General features: G+C 38.4%; 1 protein-coding gene across 1 annotated transcript in view; it reads right to left on the bottom strand.

The window, feature by feature from the left end:
• Positions 1-23991, bottom strand: part of pfkmb (phosphofructokinase, muscle b) — a 66050-nt gene that overhangs the window by 7955 nt on the left and 34104 nt on the right. Inside the window, exons 17-21 of the mRNA XM_061978554.2 lie at positions 22339-22503; positions 21757-21818; positions 11298-11409; positions 11110-11209; positions 10931-11036 (exon numbers count right to left, since the gene is read on the bottom strand). Of these exons, the coding sequence (XP_061834538.1) occupies positions 10931-11036; positions 11110-11209; positions 11298-11409; positions 21757-21818; positions 22339-22503 (545 nt within the window). The remainder of the gene's footprint in view (positions 1-10930; positions 11037-11109; positions 11210-11297; positions 11410-21756; positions 21819-22338; positions 22504-23991) is intronic.

The following is a 23991-nucleotide window of genomic DNA, read 5'->3' as shown; positions in this document are numbered from 1 at the left end:
CTGTGGCCTACAGTTGTTGTTTTGTGGCCTACAGTTGTTGTTTTGTGGCATACCGTTTTTCTGTCGTGGCATACCGTTGTTGTATTGTGGCATATTGTTGTTGTGTTGTGGCTTACAGTTGTTGTGTTGTGGCTTACAGTTGTTGTGTTGTGGCTTACAGTTGTTGTGTTTGGCTTACAGTTGTTGCATTATGGCTTGCAGATGTTGCATTAGGGCTTACAGTTGTTGTATTATGGCCTACAGTTGTTGTATTGTGGCCTACAGTTGTTGTATTGTGGCCTACAGTTGTTGTGTTGTGGCATACCGTTTTTGTGTTGGCATACCGTTGTCGTGCTGTGGCCTACAGTTGTTGTTTTGTGGCCTACAGTTGTTGTTTTATGGCATACCATTTTTCTGTCGTGGCGTACCGTTGTTGTGTTGTGGCATACTGTTGTTGTGTTGTGGCTTACAGTTGTTGTGTTGTGGCTTACAGTTGTTGTGTTGTGGCTTACAGTTGTGTTGTGGCTTACAGTCGTTGTGTTATGGCTTACAGTTGTTGCATTAGGGCTTACAGTTGTTGCATGAGGGCTTACAGTTGTTGTATTATGGCCTACAGTTGTTGTGTTGTGGCATACCGTTTTTGTGTTGGCATACCATTGTTGTGTTGTGGCTTACAGTTGTTGTGGCTTATAGTTGTCGTGCTGTGGCCTACAGTTGTCGTGTTGTGGCCTACAGTTGTTGTTTTGTGGCCTACAGTTGTTGTTTTGTGGCATACCGTTTTTCTGTCGTGGCGTACCGTTGTTGTGTTGTGGCATACTGTTGTTGTGTTGTGGCTTACAGTTGTTGTGTTGTGGCTTACAGTTGTTGTGTTATGGCTTATAGTCCTTGTATTATGGCTTACAGTTGTTGCATTATGGCTTACAGTTGTTGCATTAGGGCTTACAGTTGTTGCATTAGGGCTTACAGTTGTTGTGTCCCTGGTTCAATCCCCACCTAGTACCAACCTCGTCATGTCCGTTGTGTCCTGAGCAAGACACTTCACCCTTGCTCCTGATGGGTGCTGGTTAGCGCCTTGCATGGCAGCTCCCTCCATCAGTGTGTGAATGTGTGTGTGAATGGGTAAATGTGGAAGTAGTGTCAAAGCGCTTTGAGTACCTTGAAGGTAGAAAAGCGCTATACAAGTACAACCCATTTATCATTATTTATTTATTATGGCCTACAGTTGTTGTATTATGGCCTACAGTTGTGGTGTTGTGGCATACTGTTTTTGTGTTGGCATACCGTTGTTGTGTTGTGGCTTACAGTTGTTGTGGCTTATAGTTGTCGTGCTGTGGCCTACAGTTGTTGTTTTGTGGCCTACAGTTGTTGTTTTGTGGCATACCGTTTTTCTGTCGTGGCATACCGTTGTTGTATTGTGGCATATTGTTGTTGTGTTGTGGCTTACAGTTGTTGTGTTGTGGCTTACAGTTGTTGTATTATGGCCTACAGTTGTTGTATTGTGGCCTACAGTTGTTGTATTGTGGCTTACAGTTGTTGTGTTGTGGCATACCGTTTTTGTGTTGGCATACCGTTGTCGTGCTGTGGCCTACAGTTGTCGTGTTGTGGCCTACAGTTGTTGTTTTGTGGCCTACAGTTGTTGTTTTGTGGCATACCTTTTTTCTGTCGTGGCGTACCGTTGTTGTGTTGTGGCATACTGTTGTTGTGTTGTGGCTTACAGTTGTTGTGTTGTGGCTTACAGTTGTTGTGTTATGGCTTATAGTCCTTGTATTATGGCTTACAGTTGTTGCATTATGGCTTACAGTTGTTGCATTAGGGCTTACAGTTGTTGTATTATGGCCTACAGTTGTGGTGTTGTGGCATACTGTTTTTGTGTTGGCATACCGTTGTTGTGTTGTGGCTTACAGTTGTTGTGGCTTATAGTTGTCGTGCTGTGGCCTACAGTTGTTGTTTTGTGGCCTACAGTTGTTGTTTTGTGGCATACCGTTTTTCTGTCGTGGCATACCGTTGTTGTATTGTGGCATATTGTTGTTGTGTTGTGGCTTACAGTTGTGTTGTGGCTTACAGTTGTTGTGTTGTGGCTTATAGTCCTTGCATTATGGCTTACAGTTGTTGCATTAGGGCTCACAGTTGTTGCATTAGGGCTTACAGTTCTTGCATTATGGCCTACAGTTGTTGTATTATGGCCTACAGTTGTTGTGTTGTGGCATACCGTTTTTGTGTTGGCATACCGTTGTTGTGTTGTGGCTTACAGTTGTTGTGGCTTATAGTCGTCGTGTTCTGGCCTACAGTTGTTGTTTTGTGGCGTACAGTTGTTGTTTTGTGGCCTACAGTTGTTGTATTGTGGCATACCATTTTTCTGTCATGGCGTACCGTTGTTGTGTTGTGGCATACTGTTGTTGTGTTGTGGCTTACAGTTGTTGTGTTGTGGCTTATAGTCCTTGTATTATGGCTTACAGTTGTTGTGTTGTGGCATAAAGTTGTTGTGTTATGGTTTATAGTCGTTGTGTTGTGGCATAAAGCTGTTGTGTTGTGGCCTACAGTTGTTGTGTTGTGTCATACAGTTGTTGTGTTGTGTCATACAGTTATTATGTTGTGGCTTACAGTTGTTGTGTTGTGGAGTACAGTGTTGCATAATGGCTTACAGTTGTTGTGTTGTGGCATACCGTTTTTCTGTTGTGGCATACCGTTGTCGTGCTGTAGCATACCGTTGTTGTGTTGTAGCATACGGTTGTTGTGTTGTAGCATATGGTTGTTGTGTTGTAGCATATGGTTGTTGCGTTGTGTCATACGGTTGTTGCGTTGTGACCTATAGTTGTTGTGTCGTGACCTATAGTTGTTGCATTATGGCATACAGTGTTGCATAATGGCTTACAGTTGTTGTGTTGTGGCATACCGTTTTTCTGTTGTGGCATACCGTTGTCGTGCTGTAGTATACCGTTGTTGTGTTGTAGCATACGGTTGTAGTGTTGTAGCATATGGTTGTTGTGTTGTAGCATATGGTTGTCGTGTTGTGTCATACGGTTGTTGCGTTGTGACCTATAGTTGTTGTGTCGTGACCTATAGTTGTTGTGTCGTGACCTATAGCTGTTGCATTATGGCTTACAGTTGTTGCATTATGGCTTACAGTTGTTGCATTAGGGCTTACAGTTGTTGTATTATGGCCTACAGTTGTTGTATTATGGCCTACAGTTGTTGTGTTGTGGCATACCGTTTTTGTGTTGGCATACCGTTGTTGTGTTGTGGCTTACAGTTGTTGTGGCTTATAGTTGTCGTGCTGTGGCCTACAGTTGTTGTTTTGTGGCCTACAGTTGTTGTTTTGTGGCATACCGTTTTTCTGTCGTGGCATACCGTTGTTGTATTGTGGCATATTTTTGTTGTGTTGTGGCTTACAGTTGTTGTGTTGTGGCTTACAGTTGTTGTGTTGTGGCTTACAGTTGTTGCATTAGGGCTTACAGTTGTTGTATTATGGCCTACAGTTGTTGTGCTGAAGTATACCGTTGTTGTGTTGTAGCATACGGTTGTAGTGTTGTAGCATATGGTTGTTGTGTTGTAGCATATGGTTGTTGTGTTGTGTCATACGGTTGTTGCGTTGTGACCTATAGTTGTTGTGTCGTGACCTATAGTTGTTGTGTCGTGACCTATAGATGTTGCATTATGGCTTACAGTTGTTGCATTATGGCTTACAGTTGTTGCATTAGGGCTTACAGTTGTTGTATTATGGCCTACAGTTGTTGTTTTGTGGCCTACAGTTGTTGTGTTGTGGCATACCGTTTTTGTGTTGGCATACCGTTGTCGTGCTGTGGCCTACAGTTGTCGTGTTGTGGCCTACAGTTGTTGTTTTGTGGCCTACCGTTGTTGTGTTGTGGCATACTGTTGTTGTGTTGTGGCTTACAGTTGTTGTGTTGTGGCTTACAGTTGTGTTGTGGCTTACAGTTGTTGTGTTATGGCTTATAGTCCTTGTATTATGGCTTACAGTTGTTGCATTATGGCTTACAGTTATTGCATTAGGGTTTACAGTTGTTGTATTATGGCCTACAGTTGTTGTATTATGGCCTACAGTTGTTGTGTTGTGGCATACCGTTTTTGTGTTGGCATACCGTTGTTGTGTTGTGGCTTATAGTTGTCGTGCTGTGGCCTACAGTTGTCGTGTTGTGTTCTACAGTTGTTGTTTTGTGGCCTACAGTTGTTGTTTTGTGGCATACCGTTTTTCTGTTGTGGCATACCGTTGTTGTGTTGTGGCATACTGTTGTTGTGTTGTGGCTTACAGTTGTTGTGTTGTGGCTTACAGTTGTTGTGTTGTGGCTTACAGTTGTTGTGTTATGGCTTATAGTCCTTGTATTATGGCTTACAGTTGTTGCATTATGGCTTACAGTTGTTGCATTAGGGCTTACAGTTGTTGTATTATGGCCTACAGTTGTTGTATTATGGTCTACAGTTGTGGTGTTGTGGCATACTGTTTTTGTGTTGGCATACCGTTGTTGTGTTGTGGCTTACAGTTGTTGTGGCTTATAGTTGTCGTGCTGTGGCCTACAGTTGTTGTTTTGTGGCATACCGTTTTTCTGTCGTGGCATACCGTTGTTGTATTGTGGCATATTGTTGTTTTGTTGTTGCTTACAGTTGTTGTGTTGTGGCTTACAGTTGTTGTGTTGTGGCTTACAGTTGTTGTGTTATGGCTTACAGTTGTTGCATTATGGCTTACAGATGTTGCATTAGGGCTTACAGTTGTTGTATTATGGCCTACAGTTGTTGTATTGTGGCCTACAGTTGTTGTATTGTGGCCTACAGTTGTTGTGTTGTGGCATACGGTTTTTGTGTTGGCATACCGTTGTCGTGCTGTGGCCTACAGTTGTCGTGTTGTGGCCTACAGTTGTTCTTTTGTTGCCTACAGTTGTTGTTTTGTGGCATACCATTTTTCTGTCGTGGCGTACCGTTGTTGTGTTGTGGCATACTGTTGTTGTGTTGTGGCTTACAGTTGTTGTGTTGTGGCTTACAGTTGTTGTGTTGTGGCTTACAGTCGTTGTGTTATGGCTTACAGTTGTTGCATTAGGGCTTACAGTTGTTGCATGAGGGCTTACAGTTGTTGTATTATGGCGTACAGTTGTTGTGTTGTGGCATACCGTTTTTGTGTTGGCATACCGTTGTTGTGTTGTGGCTTACAGTTGTTGTGGCTTATAGTTGTCGTGCTGTGGCCTACAGTTGTCGTGTTGTGGCCTACAGTTGTTGTTTTGTGGCCTACAGTTGTTGTTTTGTGGCATACCGTTTTTCTGTCGTGGCGTACCGTTGTTGTGTTGTGGCATACAGTTGTTGTGTTGTGGCTTACAGTTGTTGTGTTGTGGCTTACAGTTGTTGTGTTATGGCTTATAGTCCTTGTATTATGGCTTACAGTTGTTGCATTAGGGCTTACAGTTGTTGTATTATGGCCTACAGTTGTTGTATTATGGCCTACAGTTGTGGTGTTGTGGCATACTGTTTTTGTGTTGGCATACCGTTGTTGTGTTGTGGCTTACAGTTGTTGTGGCTTATAGTTGTCGTGCTGTGGCCTACAGTTGTTGTTTTGTGGCCTACAGTTGTTGTTTTGTGGCATACCGTTTTCTGTCGTGGCATACCGTTGTTGTATTGTGGCATATTGTTGTTGTGTTGTGGCTTACAGTTGTTGTGTTGTGGCTTACAGTTGTTGTGTTGTGGCTTACAGTTGTTGCATTAGGGCTTACAGTTGTTGTATTATGGCCTACAGTTGTTGTATCGTGGCCTACAGTTGTTGTATTGTGGCCTACAGTTGTAGTGTTGTGGCATACCGTTTTTGTGTTGGCATACCGTTGTCGTGCTGTGGCCTACAGTTGTCGTGTTGTGGCCTACAGTTGTTGTTTTGTGGCCTACAGTTGTTGTTTTGTGGCATACCATTTTTCTGTCGTGGCGTACCGTTGTTGTGTTGTGGCATACTGTTGTTGTGTTGTGGCTTACAGTTGTTGTGTTGTGGCTTACAGTTGTTGTGTTATGGCTTATAGTCCTTGTATTATGGCTTACAGTCGTTGTGTTGTGGCCTACAGTTGTTGTGTTGTGTCATACAGTCGTTGTGTTGTGTCATACAGTTATTATGTTGTGGCTTACAGTTGTTGTGTTGTGGAGTACAGTGTTGCATAATGGCTTACAGTTGTTGTGTTGTGGCATACCGTTTTTCTGTTGTGGCATACCGTTGTCGTGCTGTAGCATACCGTTGTTGTGTTGTAGCATACGGTTGTTGTGTTGTAGCATATGGTTGTTGTGTTGTAGCATATGGTTGTTGCGTTGTGTCATACGGTTGTTGCGTTGTGACCTATAGTTGTTGTGTCGTGACCTATAGTTGTTGCATTATGGCATACAGTTGTTGCATTATGGCTTACAGTTGTTGCATTAGGGCTTACAGTTGTTGTATTATGGCCTACAGTTGTTGTATTATGGCCTACAGTTGTTGTGTTGTGGCCTATAGTTGTTGTGTCGTGACCTATAGCTGTTGTATTATGGCCTACAGTTGTTGTATTATGGCCTACAGTTGTTGTGTTGTGGCATACCGTTTTTGTGTTGGCATACCGTTGTTGTGTTGTGGCTTACAGTTGTTGTGGCTTATAGTTGTCGTGATGTGGCCTACAGTTGTCGTGTTGTGGCCTACAGTTGTTGTTTTGTGGCCTACAGTTGTTGTTTTGTGGCATACCGTTTTCTGTTGTGGCATACCGTTGTTGTGTTGCGGCATACTGTTGTTGTGTTGTGGCTTACAGTTGTTGTGTTGTGGCTTACAGTTGTTGTGTTGTGGCTTACAGTTGTTGTGTTATGGCTTATAGTCCTTGTATTATGGCTTACAGTTGTTGCATTATGGCTTACAGTTATTGCATTAGGGTTTACAGTTGTTGTATTATGGCCTACAGTTGTTGTATTATGGCCTACAGTTGTTGTATTATGGCCTACAGTTGTTTTGTTGTGGCATACCGTTTTTGTGTTGGCATACCGTTGTTGTGTTGTGGCTTACAGTTGTTGTGGCTTATAGTTGTCGTGCTGTGGCCTACAGTTGTCGTGTTGTGGCCTACAGTTGTTGTTTTGTGGCATACCGTTTTTCTGTCGTGGCGTACCGTTGTTGTGTTGTGGCATACTGTTGTTGTGTTGTGGCTTACAGTTGTTGTGTTGTGGCTTACAGTTGTTGTGTTATGGCTTATAGTCCTTGTATTATGGCTTACAGTTGTTGCATTATGGCTTACAATTGTTGCATTAGGGCTTACAGTTGTTGTATTATGGCCTACAGTTGTTGTATTATGGCCTACAGTTGTTGTTTTGTGGCCTACAGTTGTTTTGTGGCATACCGTTTTTCTGTCGTGGCATACCGTTTTTCTGTCGTGGCATACCGTTGTTGTATTGTGGCATATTGTTGTTGTGTTGTGGCTTACAGTTGTTGTGTTGTGGCTTACAGTTGTTGTGTTGTGGCTTACAGTTGTTGTGTTATGGCTTATAGTCCTTGTATTATGGCTTACAGTTGTTGCATTATGGCTTACAGATGTTGCATTATGGCCTACAGTTGTTGTATTGTGGCCTACAGTTGTTGTATTGTGGCCTACAGTTGTTGTATTGTGGCCTACAGTTGTTGTGTTGTGGCATACCGTTTTTGTGTTGGCATACCGCTGTCGTGCTGTGGCCTACAGTTGTCGTGTTGTGGCTTACAGTTGTTGTGTTGTGGCTTACAGTTGTTGTGTTATGGCTTATAGTCCTTGTATTATGGCTTACAGTTGTTGCATTATGGCTTACAGATGTTGCATTATGGCCTACAGTTGTTGTATTGTGGCCTACAGTTGTTGTATAATGGCCTACAGTTGTTGTTTTGTGGCCTACAGTTGTTTTGTGGCATACCGTTTTTCTGTCGTGGCATACCGTTTTTCTGTCGTGGCATACCGTTGTTGTATTGTGGCATATCGTTGTTGTGTTGTGGCTTACAGTTGTTGTGTTGTGGCTTACAGTTGTTGTGTTGTGGCTTACAGTTGTTGTGTTATGGCTTATAGTTGTTGTGTTGTGGCATACCGTTTTTGTGTTGGCATACCGCTGTCGTGCTGTGGCCTACAGTTGTCGTGTTGTGGCCTACAGTTGTTGTTTTGTGGCCTACAGTTGTTGTTTTGTGGCATACCGTTTTTCTGTCGTGGCGTACCGTTGTTGTGTTGTGGCATACTGTTGTTGTGTTGTGGCTTACAGTTGTTGTGTTGTGGCTTACAGTTGTTGTGTTATGGCTTATAGTCCTTGTATTATGGCTTACAGTTGTTGCATTATGGCTTACAGTTGTTGCATTAGGGCTTACAGTTGTTGTATTATGGCCTACAGTTGTTGTATTATGGCCTACAGTTGTTGTTTTGTGGCCTACAGTTGTTTTGTGGCATACCGTTTTTCTGTCGTGGCATACCGTTTTTCTGTCGTGGCATACCGTTGTTGTATTGTGGCATATTGTTGTTGTGTTGTGGCTTACAGTTGTTGTGTTGTGGCTTACAGTTGTTGTGTTGTGGCTTACAGTTGTTGTGTTATGGCTTATAGTCCTTGTATTATGGCTTACAGTTGTTGCATTATGGCTTACAGATGTTGCATTATGGCCTACAGTTGTTGTATTGTGGCCTACAGTTGTTGTATTGTGGCCTACAGTTGTTGTATTGTGGCCTACAGTTGTTGTGTTGTGGCATACCGTTTTTGTGTTGGCATACCGCTGTCGTGCTGTGGCCTACAGTTGTCGTGTTGTGGCTTACAGTTGTTGTGTTGTGGCTTACAGTTGTTGTGTTATGGCTTATAGTCCTTGTATTATGGCTTACAGTTGTTGCATTATGGCTTACAGATGTTGCATTATGGCCTACAGTTGTTGTATTGTGGCCTACAGTTGTTGTATTATGGCCTACAGTTGTTGTTTTGTGGCCTACAGTTGTTTTGTGGCATACCGTTTTTCTGTCGTGGCATACCGTTGTTGTATTGTGGCATATTGTTGTTGTGTTGTGGCTTACAGTTGTTGTGTTGTGGCTTACAGTTGTTGTGTTGTGGCTTACAGTTGTTGTGTTGTGGCTTACAGTTGTTGTGTTATGGCTTATAGTCCTTGTATTATGGCTTACAGTTGTTGCATTATGGCTTACAGATGTTGCATTATGGCCTACAGTTGTTGTATTGTGGCCTACAGTTGTTGTATTGTGGCCTACAGTTGTTGTATTGTGGCCTACAGTTGTTGTGTTGTGGCATACCGTTTTTGTGTTGGCATACCGCTGTCGTGCTGTGGCCTACAGTTGTCGTGTTGTGGCCTACAGTTGTTGTTTTGTGGCCTACAGTTGTTGTTTTGTGGCATACCGTTTTTCTGTCGTGGCGTACCGTTGTTGTGTTGTGGCATACTGTTGTTGTGTTGTGGCTTACAGTTGTTGTGTTGTGGCTTACAGTTGTTGTGTTATGGCTTATAGTCCTTGTATTATGGCTTACAGTTGTTGCATTATGGCTTACAGTTGTTGCATTAGGGCTTACAGTTGTTGTATTATGGCCTACAGTTGTTGTATTATGGCCTACAGTTGTGGTGTTGTGGCATACTGTTTTTGTGTTGGCATACCGTTGTTGTGTTGTGGCTTACAGTTGTTGTGGCTTATAGTTGTCGTGCTGTGGCCTACAGTTGTTGTTTTGTGGCCTACAGTTGTTGTTTTGTGGCATACCGTTTTTCTGTCGTGGCATACCGTTTTTCTGTCGTGGCATACCGTTGTTGTATTGTGGCATATTGTTGATGTGTTGTGGCGTACAGTTGTTGTGTTGTGGCTTACAGTTGTTGTGTTGTGGCTTACAGTTGTTGCATTAGGGCTTACAGTTGTTGTATTATGGCCTACAGTTGTTGTATTGTGGCCTACAGTTGTTGTATTGTGGCCTACAGTTGTTGTGTTGTGGTATACCGTTTTTGTGTTGGCATACCGTTGTCGTGCTGTGGCCTACAGTTGTCGTGTTGTGGCCTACAGTTGTTGTTTTGTGGCCTACAGCTGTTGTTTTGTGGCATACCATTTTTCTGTCGTGGCGTACCGTTGTTGTGTTGTGGCATACTGTTGTTGTGTTGTGGCTTACAGCTGTTGTGTTGTGGCTTACAGTTGTTGTGTTATGGCTTATAGTCCTTGTATTATGGCTCACAGTTGTTGCATTATGGCTTACAGTTGTTGCATTAGAGCTTACAGTTGTTGCATTAGGGCTTACAGTTGTTGTATTATGGCCTACAGTTGTTGTGTTGTGGCATACCGTTTTTGTGTTGGCATACCGTTGTTGTGTTGTGGCTTACAGTTGTTGTGGCTTATAGTTGTCGTGCTGTGGCCCACAGTTGTCGTGTTGTGGCCTACAGTTGTTTTGTGGCCTACAGTTGTTGTTTTGTGGCCTACAGTTGTTGTTTTGTGGCATACCGTTTTTCTGTCGTGGCGTACCGTTGTGGTGTTGTGGCATACTGTTGTTGTGTTGTGGCTTACAGTTGTCGTGTTGTGGCTTACAGTTGTTGTGTTATGGCTTATAGTCCTTGTATTATGGCTTACAGTTGTTGTGTTGTGGCATAAAGTTGTTGTGTTATGGTTTATAGTCGTTGTGTTATGGCATAAAGTTGTTGTGTTGTGGCCTACAGTTGTTGTGTTGTGGCTTACAGTTGTTGTGTTGTGGCTTATAGTCCTTGTATTATGCTTACAGTTGTTGTGTTGTGGCATAAAGTTGTTGTGTTATGGTTTATAGTCGTGTTATGGCATAAAGTTGTTGTGTTATGGTTTATAGTCGTGTTATGGCATAAAGTTGTTGTGTTGTGGCCTACACTTGTTGTGTTGTGGCCTACAGTTGTTGTGTTGTGGCATAAAGTTGTTGTGTTGTGGCATAAAGTTGTTGTGTTGTGGCGTTTGCAAAGGTTGTGACCTTTCTGGGCCAGCGTAGACATGTGCAGATGTGTAAAAGGTGTAATGTGAAAAAGTCGTACTCAAAGTCGGCTTGTTCTTTAAGCTCCACCAGAGGCTGGAAGATCAAAGATCTCTTCCTCATGCCCAGCAGACACGCTGAATCCTTGGAGTTGGCAAAGACGCGACCTGGAAGATTTAAAGTTGCAAATACAACAAACATGAACACAAGGACAACATCAGGAAGTCTTTTTGTCCTCACCATGTCGGTAGCATTCCTTCAGTTTGTCAGTCAGCCAGATGACGGACTTGATCCCCATCTTTGTCGCAAAATTCCTGTCAAAGGGACTCGGAGTTCCACCCTGCAGACAAAGCAATGTTTTTTTCCGCCCTCTTTGTCTTCATGCAGAGGATGAGTTAGTTGAAGGTGAAAAGTGAAGTTGATAATACCTGCTGCATATGTCCGAGTACATTCTTCCTGCAGTCAAACACACCTTTGCCCTCCTCCGAGTACAGGTTGAAGAGAACTTCGGTGGTGTAGTTGGCATTGCACTTCTCGTTTCTAGGAAAAAGCGAGGGCAAAAACCCAGCAGGCTGAAGACATTGATACAACGTTGATTGTACGTACATGTCCTTTAAAACTGACTTTGAAACAACGTTGCAATATAGTTGTATTTATAAATTGAGTTGATGTCTAACGTTGGATCCACGTCGTAGGTTGGGAAATGTCCAAATTTCAACGGTCAAATCAACGTCACATTGACATTGAATAAACATTGTCAAAAAGCATGTTGTTTCAACGTTGTATTTGTGTGGTAGAATATTGGCCAGGAAATGACCAAATTTCAATGGTTAAATCGACGTCAGAACCCAACACTGATAAAAGGGTGTCAAAAAGCATGTTGTTTCAACGTTGTATTTGTGTTGTAGAAACTTCGTTGGGAAATGACCAAAATTCAATGGTCAAATTAGCGTCACAACCTGACAATGAATAAAAGTTGTCAAAAAGCATTTTGTTTCAACGTTGTATTTGTGTCGTAGAATATTGGTTGGGGAATGACCAAATTTCAATGGTTAAATCAACGTCAGAAACCAACATTGATTAATCGTTGTGAAAAAGCTTGTTGTTTCAACGTTGTATTTGTGTTGTAGAATATTGGTTGGAAAATTACCAAATTTCAATGGTCAAATCAATGTCAGAACCCAACATTGATTAAACGTTGTCAAAAAGCATGTTGTTTCAACTTTGTATTTGTGTTGTAGAATATTGGTTTGGAAATTACCAAATTTCAATGGTTAAATCAACGTCACAACCCAACATTGATTAAAAATTGCCAAAAAGCACGTTTTTCAACGTTGTATTTGTGTTGTAGATACTTGGTTGGAAAATGACCAAAATTCAATGGTCAAATTGGCGTCACAACCTGACAATGAATAAACATTGTCAAAAAGCATGTTGTTTCAATGTTGTATTTGTGTTGTAGAATATTGGTTGGGAAATGACCAAATTTCAATGGTCAAATCAATGTCAGAACCCAACATTGATTAAACGTTGTCAAAAAGCATGTTGTTTCAACGTTGTATTTGTGTTGTAGAATATTGGTTGGAAAATTACCAAATTCCAATGGTCAAATCAATGTCAGAACCCAACATTGATTAAACGTTGTCAAAAAGCATGTTGTTTCAACGTTGTATTTGTGTGGTAGAATATTGGTTGGGAAATGACCATAATTCAATGTTCAAATCAACGTGAGAACCCAACATTTATTAAACGTTGTCAAAAAGCATGTTGTTTCCACGTTTTACTTGTGTTGTAGAAACTTTGTTGGAAAATGACCAAAATTCAACGGTCAAATTAGCGTCAAACTGACATGGAATAAACGTTGTCAAAAAGCATGTTGTTTCCATGTTGTATTTGTGTTGTAGAATATTGGTAGGGAAATAACCACATTTCAATGGTCAAATCAACGTCAGAACCCAACATTGATTTAATGTTGTCAAAAAGCATGTTGTTTCAACGTTGTATTTGTGTTGTAGAAACTTCGTTGGGAAATGACCAAAATTCAATGGTCAAATTAGCGTCACAACCTGACAATGAATAAAAGTTGTCAAAAAGCATGTTGTTTCAACGTTGTATTTGTGTTGTAGAATATTGGTTAGGAAATGACCAAATTTCAATGGTTAAATCAACGTCAGAACCCAACATTGATTAAACGTTGTCAAAAAGTATGTTGTTTCAACGTTGTATTGTGTTGTAGAATATTGGTTCGGAAATGACCAAATTTCAATGGCCAAATCAACGTCAGAACCCAACATTGATTAAACGTTGTCAAAAAGCATGTTGTTTCAACGTTGTATTTGTGTTGTAGAATATTGGTTAGGAAATGACCAAATTTCAATCGTCAAATCAATGTCAGAACCCAACATTAATTAAACGTGGTCAAAAAGCATGTTGTTTCAACGTTGTATTTGTGTTGTAGAATATTGGTTAGGAAATTACCAAATTTCAATGGTTAAATCAACGTCAGAACCCAACATTGATTAAATGTTGTCAAAAAGCATGTTGTTTCAACGTTGTATTTGTGTTGTAGAATATTGGTTGGGAAGTGACCAAATTTCAATGGTCAAATCAACGTCAGAACCCAACATTGATTAAACGTTGTCAACGTTGTATTTGTGTTGTAGAAACTTCGTTGGGAAATGACCAAAATTCAATGGTCAAATTAGCGTCACAACCTGACAATGAATAAAAGTTGACAAAAAGCATGTTGTTTCAACGTTGTATTTGTGTTGTAGAATATTGGTTGGGAAATGACCAAATTTCAATGGTTAAATCAACGTCAGAACCCAACATTGATTAAACGTTGTCAAAAAGCAAGTTGTTTCAACGTTGTATTTGTGTGGTAGAGTATTGGTTAGGAAATGACCAAATTTCAATGGACAAATCAACGTCAGAACCCAACATTGATTAATCGTTGTGAAAAAGCATGTTGTTTCAACGTTGTATTTGTGTTGTAGAATATTGGTTGGGAAATTACCAAATTTCAATGGTCAAATCAATGTCAGAACCCAACATTGATTAAACGTTGTCAAAAAGCATGTTGTTTCAACTTTGTATTTGTGTTGTAGAATATTGGTTTGGAAATTACCAAATTTCAATGGTTAAATCAACGTCACAACCAAACATTGATTAAAAATTGCCAAAAAGCACGTTTTTCAACGTTGTATTTGTGTTGTAGAAACTTGGTTGGAAAATGACCAAAATTCAATGGTCAAATTGGCGTCACAACCTGACAATGAATAAACATTGTCAAAAAGCATGTTGTTTCAATGTTGTATTTGTGTTGTAGAATATTGGTTGGGAAATGACCAAATTTCAATGGTCAAATCAATGTCAGAACCCAACATTGATTAAACGTTGTCAAAAAGCATGTTGTTTCAACGTTGTATTTGTGTTGTAGAATATTGGTTGGAAAATTACCAAATTCCAATGGTCAAATCAATGTCAGAACCCAACATTGATTAAACGTTGTCAAAAAGCATGTTGTTTCAACGTTGTATTTGTGTGGTAGAATATTGGTTGGGAAATGACCATAATTCAATGTTCAAATCAACGTGAGAACCCAACATTTATTAAACGTTGTCAAAAAGCATGTTGTTTCCACGTTTTACTTGTGTTGTAGAAACTTTGTTGGAAAATGACCAAAATTCAACGGTCAAATTAGCGTCAAACTGACATGGAATAAACGTTGTCAAAAAGCATGTTGTTTCCATGTTGTATTTGTGTTGTAGAATATTGGTAGGGAAATAACCACATTTCAATGGTCAAATCAACGTCAGAACCCAACATTGATTTAATGTTGTCAAAAAGCATGTTGTTTCAACGTTGTATTTGTGTTGTAGAAACTTCGTTGGGAAATGACCAAAATTCAATGGTCAAATTAGCGTCACAACCTGACAATGAATAAAAGTTGTCAAAAAGCATGTTGTTTCAACGTTGTATTTGTGTTGTAGAATATTGGTTAGGAAATGACCAAATTTCAATGGTTAAATCAACGTCAGAACCCAACATTGATTAAACGTTGTCAAAAAGTATGTTGTTTCAACGTTGTATTGTGTTGTAGAATATTGGTTCGGAAATGACCAAATTTCAATGGCCAAATCAACGTCAGAACCCAACATTGATTAAACGTTGTCAAAAAGCATGTTGTTTCAACGTTGTATTTGTGTTGTAGAATATTGGTTAGGAAATGACCAAATTTCAATCGTCAAATCAATGTCAGAACCCAACATTAATTAAACGTGGTCAAAAAGCATGTTGTTTCAACGTTGTATTTGTGTTGTAGAATATTGGTTAGGAAATTACCAAATTTCAATGGTTAAATCAACGTCAGAACCCAACATTAATTAAATGTTGTCAAAAAGCATGTTGTTTCAACGTTGTATTTGTGTTGTAGAATATTGGTTGGGAAGTGACCAAATTTCAATGGTCAAATCAACGTCAGAACCCAACATTGATTAAACGTTGTCAACGTTGTATTTGTGTTGTAGAAACTTCGTTGGGAAATGACCAAAATTCAATGGTCAAATTAGCGTCACAACCTGACAATGAATAAAAGTTGACAAAAAGCATGTTGTTTCAACGTTGTATTTGTGTTGTAGAATATTGGTTGGGAAATGACCAAATTTCAATGGTTAAATCAACGTCAGAACCCAACATTGATTAAACGTTGTCAAAAAGCAAGTTGTTTCAACGTTGTATTTGTGTGGTAGAGTATTGGTTAGGAAATGACCAAATTTCAATGGACAAATCAATGTCAGAACCCAACATTGATTAAACGTTGTCAAAAAGCATGTTGTTTCAACTTTGTATTTGTGTTGTAGAATATTGGTTTGGAAATTACCAAATTTCAATGGTTAAATCAACGTCACAACCCAACATTGATTAAAAATTGCCAAAAAGCACGTTTTTCAACGTTGTATTTGTGTTGTAGAAACTTGGTTGGAAAATGACCAAAATTCAATGGTCAAATTGGCGTCACAACCTGACAATGAATAAACATTGTCAAAAAGCATGTTGTTTCAATGTTGTATTTGTGTTGTAGAATATTGGTTGGGAAATGACCAAATTTCAATGGTCAAATCAATGTCAGAACCCAACATTGATTAAACGTTGTCAAAAAGCATGTTGTTTCAACGTTGTATTTGTGTTGTAGAATATTGGTTGGAAAATTACCAAATTCCAATGGTCAAATCAATGTCAGAACCCAACATTGATTAAACGTTGTCAAAAAGCAAGTTGTTTCAACGTTGTATTTGTGTGGTAGAATATTGGTTGGGAAATGACCATAATTCAATGTTCAAATCAACGTGAGAACCCAACATTTATTAAACGTTGTCAAAAAGCATGTTGTTTCCACGTTTTACTTGTGTTGTAGAAACTTTGTTGGAAAATGACCAAAATTCAACGGTCAAATTAGCGTCAAACTGACATGGAATAAACGTTGTCAAAAAGCATGTTGTTTCCATGTTGTATTTGTGTTGTAGAATATTGGTAGGGAAATAACCACATTTCAATGGTCAAATCAACGTCAGAACCCAACATTGATTTAATGTTGTCAAAAAGCATGTTGTTTCAACATTGTATTTGTGTTGTAGAAACTTCGTTGGGAAATGACCAAAATTCAATGGTCAAATTAGCGTCACAACCTGACAATGAATAAAAGTTGTCAAAAAGCATGTTGTTTCAACTTTGTATTTGTGTTGTAGAATATTGGTTAGGAAATGACCAAATTTCAATGGTTAAATCAACGTCAGAACCCAACATTGATTAAACGTTGTCAAAAAGTATGTTGTTTCAACGTTGTATTGTGTTGTAGAATATTGGTTCGGAAATGACCAAATTTCAATGGCCAAATCAACGTCAGAACCCAACATTGATTAAACGTTGTCAAAAAGCATGTTGTTTCAACGTTGTATTTGTGTTGTAGAATATTGGTTAGGAAATGACCAAATTTCAATCGTCAAATCAATGTCAGAACCCAACATTAATTAAACGTGGTCAAAAAGCATGTTGTTTCAACGTTGTATTTGTGTTGTAGAATATTGGTTAGGAAATTACCAAATTTCAATGGTTAAATCAACGTCAGAACCCAACATTGATTAAATGTTGTCAAAAAGCATGTTGTTTCAATGTTGTATTTGTGTTGTAGAATATTGGTTGGGAAGTGACCAAATTTCAATGGTCAAATCAACGTCAGAACCCAACATTGATTAAACGTTGTCAACGTTGTATTTGTGTTGTAGAAACTTCGTTGGGAAATGACCAAAATTCAATGGTCAAATTAGCGTCACAACCTGACAATGAATAAAAGTTGACAAAAAGCATGTTGTTTCAACGTTGTATTTGTGTTGTAGAATATTGGTTGGGAAATGACCAAATTTCAATGGTTAAATCAACGTCAGAACCCAACATTGATTAAACGTTGTCAAAAAGCAAGTTGTTTCAACGTTGTATTTGTGTGGTAGAGTATTGGTTAGGAAATGACCAAATTTCAATGGACAAATCAACGTCAGAACCCAACATTGATTAAACGTTGTCAAAAAGCATGTTGTTTCAACGTTGTATTTGTGTTGTAGAATATTGGTTGGGAAATGACCAAATTTCAATGGTCAAATCAACGTCAGAACCCAACATTGATTAAACGTTGTCAAAAAGCATGTTGTTTCAACGTTGTATTTGTGTTGTAGAATATTGGTTGGGAAGTGACCAAATTTCAATGGTCAAATCAACGTCACAACCCAACACTGATAAAAGGGTGTCAAAAAGCATGTTGTTTCAACGTTGTATTTGTGTTGTAGAAACTTCGTTGGGAAATGACCAAAATTCAATGGTCAAATTAGCGTCACAACCTGACATTGAGTAAACATTGTCAAAAAGCATGTTGTTTCAACGTTGTATTTGTGTCGTAGAATATTGGTTGGGGAATGACCAAATTTCAATGGTTAAATCAACGTCAGAACCCAACATTGATTAAACATTGTCAAAAAGCATGTTGTTTCAACGTTGTATTTGTGTTGTAGAATATTGGTTGGGGAATGACCAAATTTCAATGGTTAAATCAACGTCAGAACCCAACATTGATTAAATATTGTCAAAAAGCATGTTGTTTCAACGTTGTATTTGTGTTGTAGAATATTGGTTGGGGAATGACCAAATTTCAATGGTTAAATCAACGTCAGAACCCAAGATTGATTAAACATTGTCAAAAAGCATGTTGTTTCAACGTTGTATTTGTGTTGTAGAATATTGGTTAGAAAATGACCAAATTTCAATCGTCAAATCAATGTCAGAACCCAACATTAATTAAACGTGGTCAAAAAGCATGTTGTTTCAACGTTGTATTTGTGTTGTAGAATATTGGTTAGGAAATGACCAAATTTCAATGGTTAAATCAACGTCAGAACCCAACATTGATTAAATGTTGTCAAAAAGCATGTTGTTTCAACGTTGTATTTGTGTTGTAGAATATTGGTTGGGAAGTGACCAAATTTCAATGGTCAAATCAACGTCAGAACCCAACATTGATTAAACGTTGTCAACGTTGTATTTGTGTTGTAGAAACTTCGTTGGGAAATGACCAAAATTCAATGGTCAAATTAGCGTCACAACCTGACAATGAATAAAAGTTGACAAAAAGCATGTTGTTTCAACGTTGTATTTGTGTTGTAGAATATTGGTTGGGAAATGACCAAATTTCAATGGTCAAATCAATGTCAGAACCCAACATTGATTAAACGTTGTCAAAAAGCATGTTGTTTCAACGTTGTATTTGTGTTGTAGAATATTGGTTGGAAAATTACCAAATTCCAATGGTCAAATCAATGTCAGAACCCAACATTGATTAAACGTTGTCAAAAAGCATGTTGTTTCAACGTTGTATTTGTGTGGTAGAATATTGGTTGGGAAATGACCATAATTCAATGTTCAAATCAACGTGAGAACCCAACATTTATTAAACGTTGTCAAAAAGCATGTTGTTTCCACGTTTTACTTGTGTTGTAGAAACTTTGTTGGAAAATGACCAAAATTCAACGGTCAAATTAGCGTCAAACTGACATGGAATAAACGTTGTCAAAAAGCATGTTGTTTCCATGTTGTATTTGTGTTGTAGAATATTGGTAGGGAAATAACCACATTTCAATGGTCAAATCAACGTCAGAACCCAACATTGATTTAATGTTGTCAAAAAGCATGTTGTTTCAACATTGTATTTGTGTTGTAGAAACTTCGTTGGGAAATGACCAAAATTCAATGGTCAAATTAGCGTCACAACCTGACAATGAATAAAAGTTGTCAAAAAGCATGTTGTTTCAACTTTGTATTTGTGTTGTAGAATATTGGTTAGGAAATGACCAAATTTCAATGGTTAAATCAACGTCAGAACCCAACATTGATTAAACGTTGTCAAAAAGTATGTTGTTTCAACGTTGTATTGTGTTGTAGAATATTGGTTCGGAAATGACCAAATTTCAATGGCCAAATCAACGTCAGAACCCAACATTGATTAAACGTTGTCAAAAAGCATGTTGTTTCAACGTTGTATTTGTGTTGTAGAATATTGGTTAGGAAATGACCAAATTTCAATCGTCAAATCAATGTCAGAACCCAACATTAATTAAACGTGGTCAAAAAGCATGTTGTTTCAACGTTGTATTTGTGTTGTAGAATATTGGTTAGGAAATTACCAAATTTCAATGGTTAAATCAACGTCAGAACCCAACATTGATTAAATGTTGTCAAAAAGCATGTTGTTTCAACGTTGTATTTGTGTTGTAGAATATTGGTTGGGAAGTGACCAAATTTCAATGGTCAAATCAACGTCAGAACCCAACATTGATTAAACGTTGTCAACGTTGTATTTGTGTTGTAGAAACTTCGTTGGGAAATGACCAAAATTCAATGGTCAAATTAGCGTCACAACCTGACAATGAATAAAAGTTGACAAAAAGCATGTTGTTTCAACGTTGTATTTGTGTTGTAGAATATTGGTTGGGAAATGACCAAATTTCAATGGTTAAATCAACGTCAGAACCCAACATTGATTAAACGTTGTCAAAAAGCAAGTTGTTTCAACGTTGTATTTGTGTGGTAGAGTATTGGTTAGGAAATGACCAAATTTCAATGGACAAATCAACGTCAGAACCCAACATTGATTAAACGTTGTCAAAAAGCATGTTGTTTCAACGTTGTATTTGTGTTGTAGAATATTGGTTGGGAAATGACCAAATTTCAATGGTCAAATCAACGTCAGAACCCAACATTGATTAAACGTTGTCAAAAAGCATGTTGTTTCAACGTTGTATTTGTGTTGTAGAATATTGGTTGGGAAGTGACCAAATTTCAATGGTCAAATCAACGTCACAACCCAACACTGATAAAAGGGTGTCAAAAAGCATGTTGTTTCAACGTTGTATTTGTGTTGTAGAAACTTCGTTGGGAAATGACCAAAATTCAATGGTCAAATTAGCGTCACAACCTGACATTGAGTAAACATTGTCAAAAAGCATGTTGTTTCAACGTTGTATTTGTGTCGTAGAATATTGGTTGGGGAATGACCAAATTTCAATGGTTAAATCAACGTCAGAACCCAACATTGATTAAACATTGTCAAAAAGCATGTTGTTTCAACGTTGTATTTGTGTTGTAGAATATTGGTTGGGGAATGACCAAATTTCAATGGTTAAATCAACGTCAGAACCCAACATTGATTAAATATTGTCAAAAAGCATGTTGTTTCAACGTTGTATTTGTGTTGTAGAATATTGGTTGGGGAATGACCAAATTTCAATGGTTAAATCAACGTCAGAACCCAAGATTGATTAAACATTGTCAAAAAGCATGTTGTTTCAACGTTGTATTTGTGTTGTAGAATATTGGTTAGAAAATGACCAAATTTCAATCGTCAAATCAATGTCAGAACCCAACATTAATTAAACGTGGTCAAAAAGCATGTTGTTTCAACGTTGTATTTGTGTTGTAGAATATTGGTTAGGAAATGACCAAATTTCAATGGTTAAATCAACGTCAGAACCCAACATTGATTAAATGTTGTCAAAAAGCATGTTGTTTCAACGTTGTATTTGTGTTGTAGAATATTGGTTGGGAAGTGACCAAATTTCAATGGTCAAATCAACGTCAGAACCCAACATTGATTAAACGTTGTCAACGTTGTATTTGTGTTGTAGAAACTTCGTTGGGAAATGACCAAAATTCAATGGTCAAATTAGCGTCACAACCTGACAATGAATAAAAGTTGACAAAAAGCATGTTGTTTCAACGTTGTGTTTGTGTTGTAGAATATTGGTTGGGAAATGACCAAATTTCAATGGTTAAATCAACGTCAGAACCCAACATTGATTAAACGTTCCCAAAAAGCTTTTTTTTTCAACGGCGTATTTGTATTGTAGAAACTTGGTTGGGAAATGACCAAATTTCAATGGTTAAATCAACGTCAGAACCCAACATTGATTAAACGTTGTCAAAAAGCATGTTGTTTCAACGTTGTATGTGTGTGGTAGAATATTGGTTAGGAAATGACCAAATTTCAATGGTTAAATCAACGTCAGAACCCAACATTGATTAAACATTGTCAAAAAGCATGTTGTTTCAACGTATTTGTGTTGTAGAATATTGGTTGGGAAGTGACCAAATTTCAATGGTCAAATCAATGTCAGAACGCAACATTGATTAAACGTTGTCGAAAAGCATGTTGTTTCAACGTTATGTTTGAGTTGCTCAACATCAGGACCTAATTCAACAAGATCTCAACGTTGTTTCAATGTCTTGTGCCTGCTGGGAAAGAATGTGTCAAGTTTTTTGGGGGGGGGGGAAAGATTCCATCCAGACCTTAGAATGAGTCCTCTCTTCACTGTTGTCTTCATCTTGTTTACCAGATGCTCCACGTTTAACTATAAGGGAAAAAGTTAGGTAAATACATCACACGCTGCGTACTTGTATTTGTCGGACTATAAGGCGCACTTAAATTCCTTTCATTTTCTCAAAAATTCTGGTTGTGCTTACTCACCACAAAGCAATTTTTTTTTTGGTACATGGTGTAATGATAAGTGTGATGGCAGTCACACATAAGAGATACGTGTGGACTGCAGGTTGACGCCTGTTAAATAAATGACGCTAGCAATAAAGCGAAAAACTTTGATGTTTCATTGAGAATATAGAACATTACACACGGCGCTAAAAGTCTGTCAAAATATTTTAGTAGGACTTTGGTAAGCTACGAAGCCGCACCGCTTGATGGATTATCGGCTACCATAGTCAGACGTACTGTGCTTCAACTCACAGGTATTATTATGGTGTGTGTATAATAAGGACCTATTAGGATACTTATTATCAGGCCTTTTGTTTATGTATGTACCGTTCCACCCTTGATGGTCATCCTAAAGATTGTGGAAATGAATCCTTCCCTCTGACCTGTAGATCATGGAGTTTGAAGGGCTCCTCAAAGATGTAGGCATTATCAGCTCCAGATGCCAGGGCGGCCATGGTTGCCAGGTATCCACAGTATCCTCCCATCGTCTCAACAATGAACACTCTTCGCTTGGTACCGGCTGCAGATTGCTTAATCAGATCACATGACTAAAAGGGGCCAAGAAAGTAAAAAAAATGCAGTTGAATGTTACTTTGACATGCATGCTAAACCTTTTTTTTTTATATGAATAAGTTATCATTAAATGATAAGAAAACTAAATGTATGGTGTTTAGTGGTGCAAGGACAAATTGTGAAGCAAAATTAAAATTAAATCAAGTGGAAATTGATAGTATATGAAACTAAGTTCTTGGGAATAATAATTGTTAGAATTGTTTCTAAATTATCACAAAAACTTTGTATTACATTGTGTTCCTGACAAGAAGACAAAAGGCCGTCTTTTGAAACCTACCAAGAGTAAGGCTCGTAAAACTCCACTGTGTAGGGGGGAAGCAAGATGGTGTTCCTGTTTTCTCTCATGTATGGTAATCAACAGAAGGATGTTGTTCTCGCCCAAGGACTTCAAAGCGAAGAGAACCAAGGATCTGCCCAATTTCCAGACAAACTCTTTTTGAAGTATTTTACAAACTCTCTTTGAACTATTTTATGGAACTCTTTTTTAACCATTTTACGACCTCTCCTTTTGAACTGTTCGGTAACCAAAGGCAACGCTGTTTACGACCCACTTCCCTTTGAAAGCAGCTGTGGTCAGGTGGGGGGAGAAAGTCAAATAAAGAAGGAGGAGTGCAATCTTTGGGCAGAGTGTGCTGGAGATTGTAGAAGGGTACAATGCCTGGGCGACTCTCCTCAATATATTGAGTCCAAATTGAATTCTGTCTCTGTTTAATTCTTTGCCTCTTGTCTTGTTTAATAGATGTCATCAGTGTTTGAACCTGACAATTGATCATAAATTATGTTGTATAAAGGGAAAAATATCCAAATCCATTGCTATTCTTTATAAAGTAAGACACATGCTGAATAAGAAATGTCTGCATATGTTATATTAATCTTTTATTTTTCCATATTTAACATATTGTGTTGAAGTTTGGGGAAATGTTTATAAAACAAACGTAGACCCAATAATTAAACTTCAAAAAAGGGTAATTAGAATAATACACAAAGCGTGCTACTATGAACATAACAATCCATTATTCATAAGTTCTAATGCAAGGGTGTCAAACTCATGTTCATTTTGGGCCACATCGCAGTAATGGTTGCTTTCAGAGGGCCGCTTTTTTTAAAATGAATTTACATTATGCATGTGGGTAATGTAAGCTGTGATTAATCATGATTAATCGAAATGCATATGACTTAGACTCAGACAAACTTTACTGATCCAAGAGGGAAATATGATTATTATTTGCACACTTTTACACTTATATACTTTTACACTTATACACTTTTCCACTTGTGGCAGTAATGACAATCTCAAACCAAGAGAGGAAGTCTGAAATTAAAGTTATAGAGAAGTTACTTAAGCGCAAAAATTATGACGCAAGTGTTGAAGCTGTATTTTCATTTCATTATTAGAGTTTTTTTATTAGGTTGCTTTAAAATCATAAATAAAGGTGACAAGCCGATATCTAACGATTTGTTTT

Source organism: Nerophis lumbriciformis, linkage group LG18 (genome assembly GCF_033978685.3).
Source record: "Nerophis lumbriciformis linkage group LG18, RoL_Nlum_v2.1, whole genome shotgun sequence".
Classification (NCBI taxonomy): Eukaryota; Metazoa; Chordata; class Actinopteri; order Syngnathiformes; family Syngnathidae; genus Nerophis; species Nerophis lumbriciformis.
This window is presented reverse-complemented; position numbering and strand designations above follow the sequence as displayed.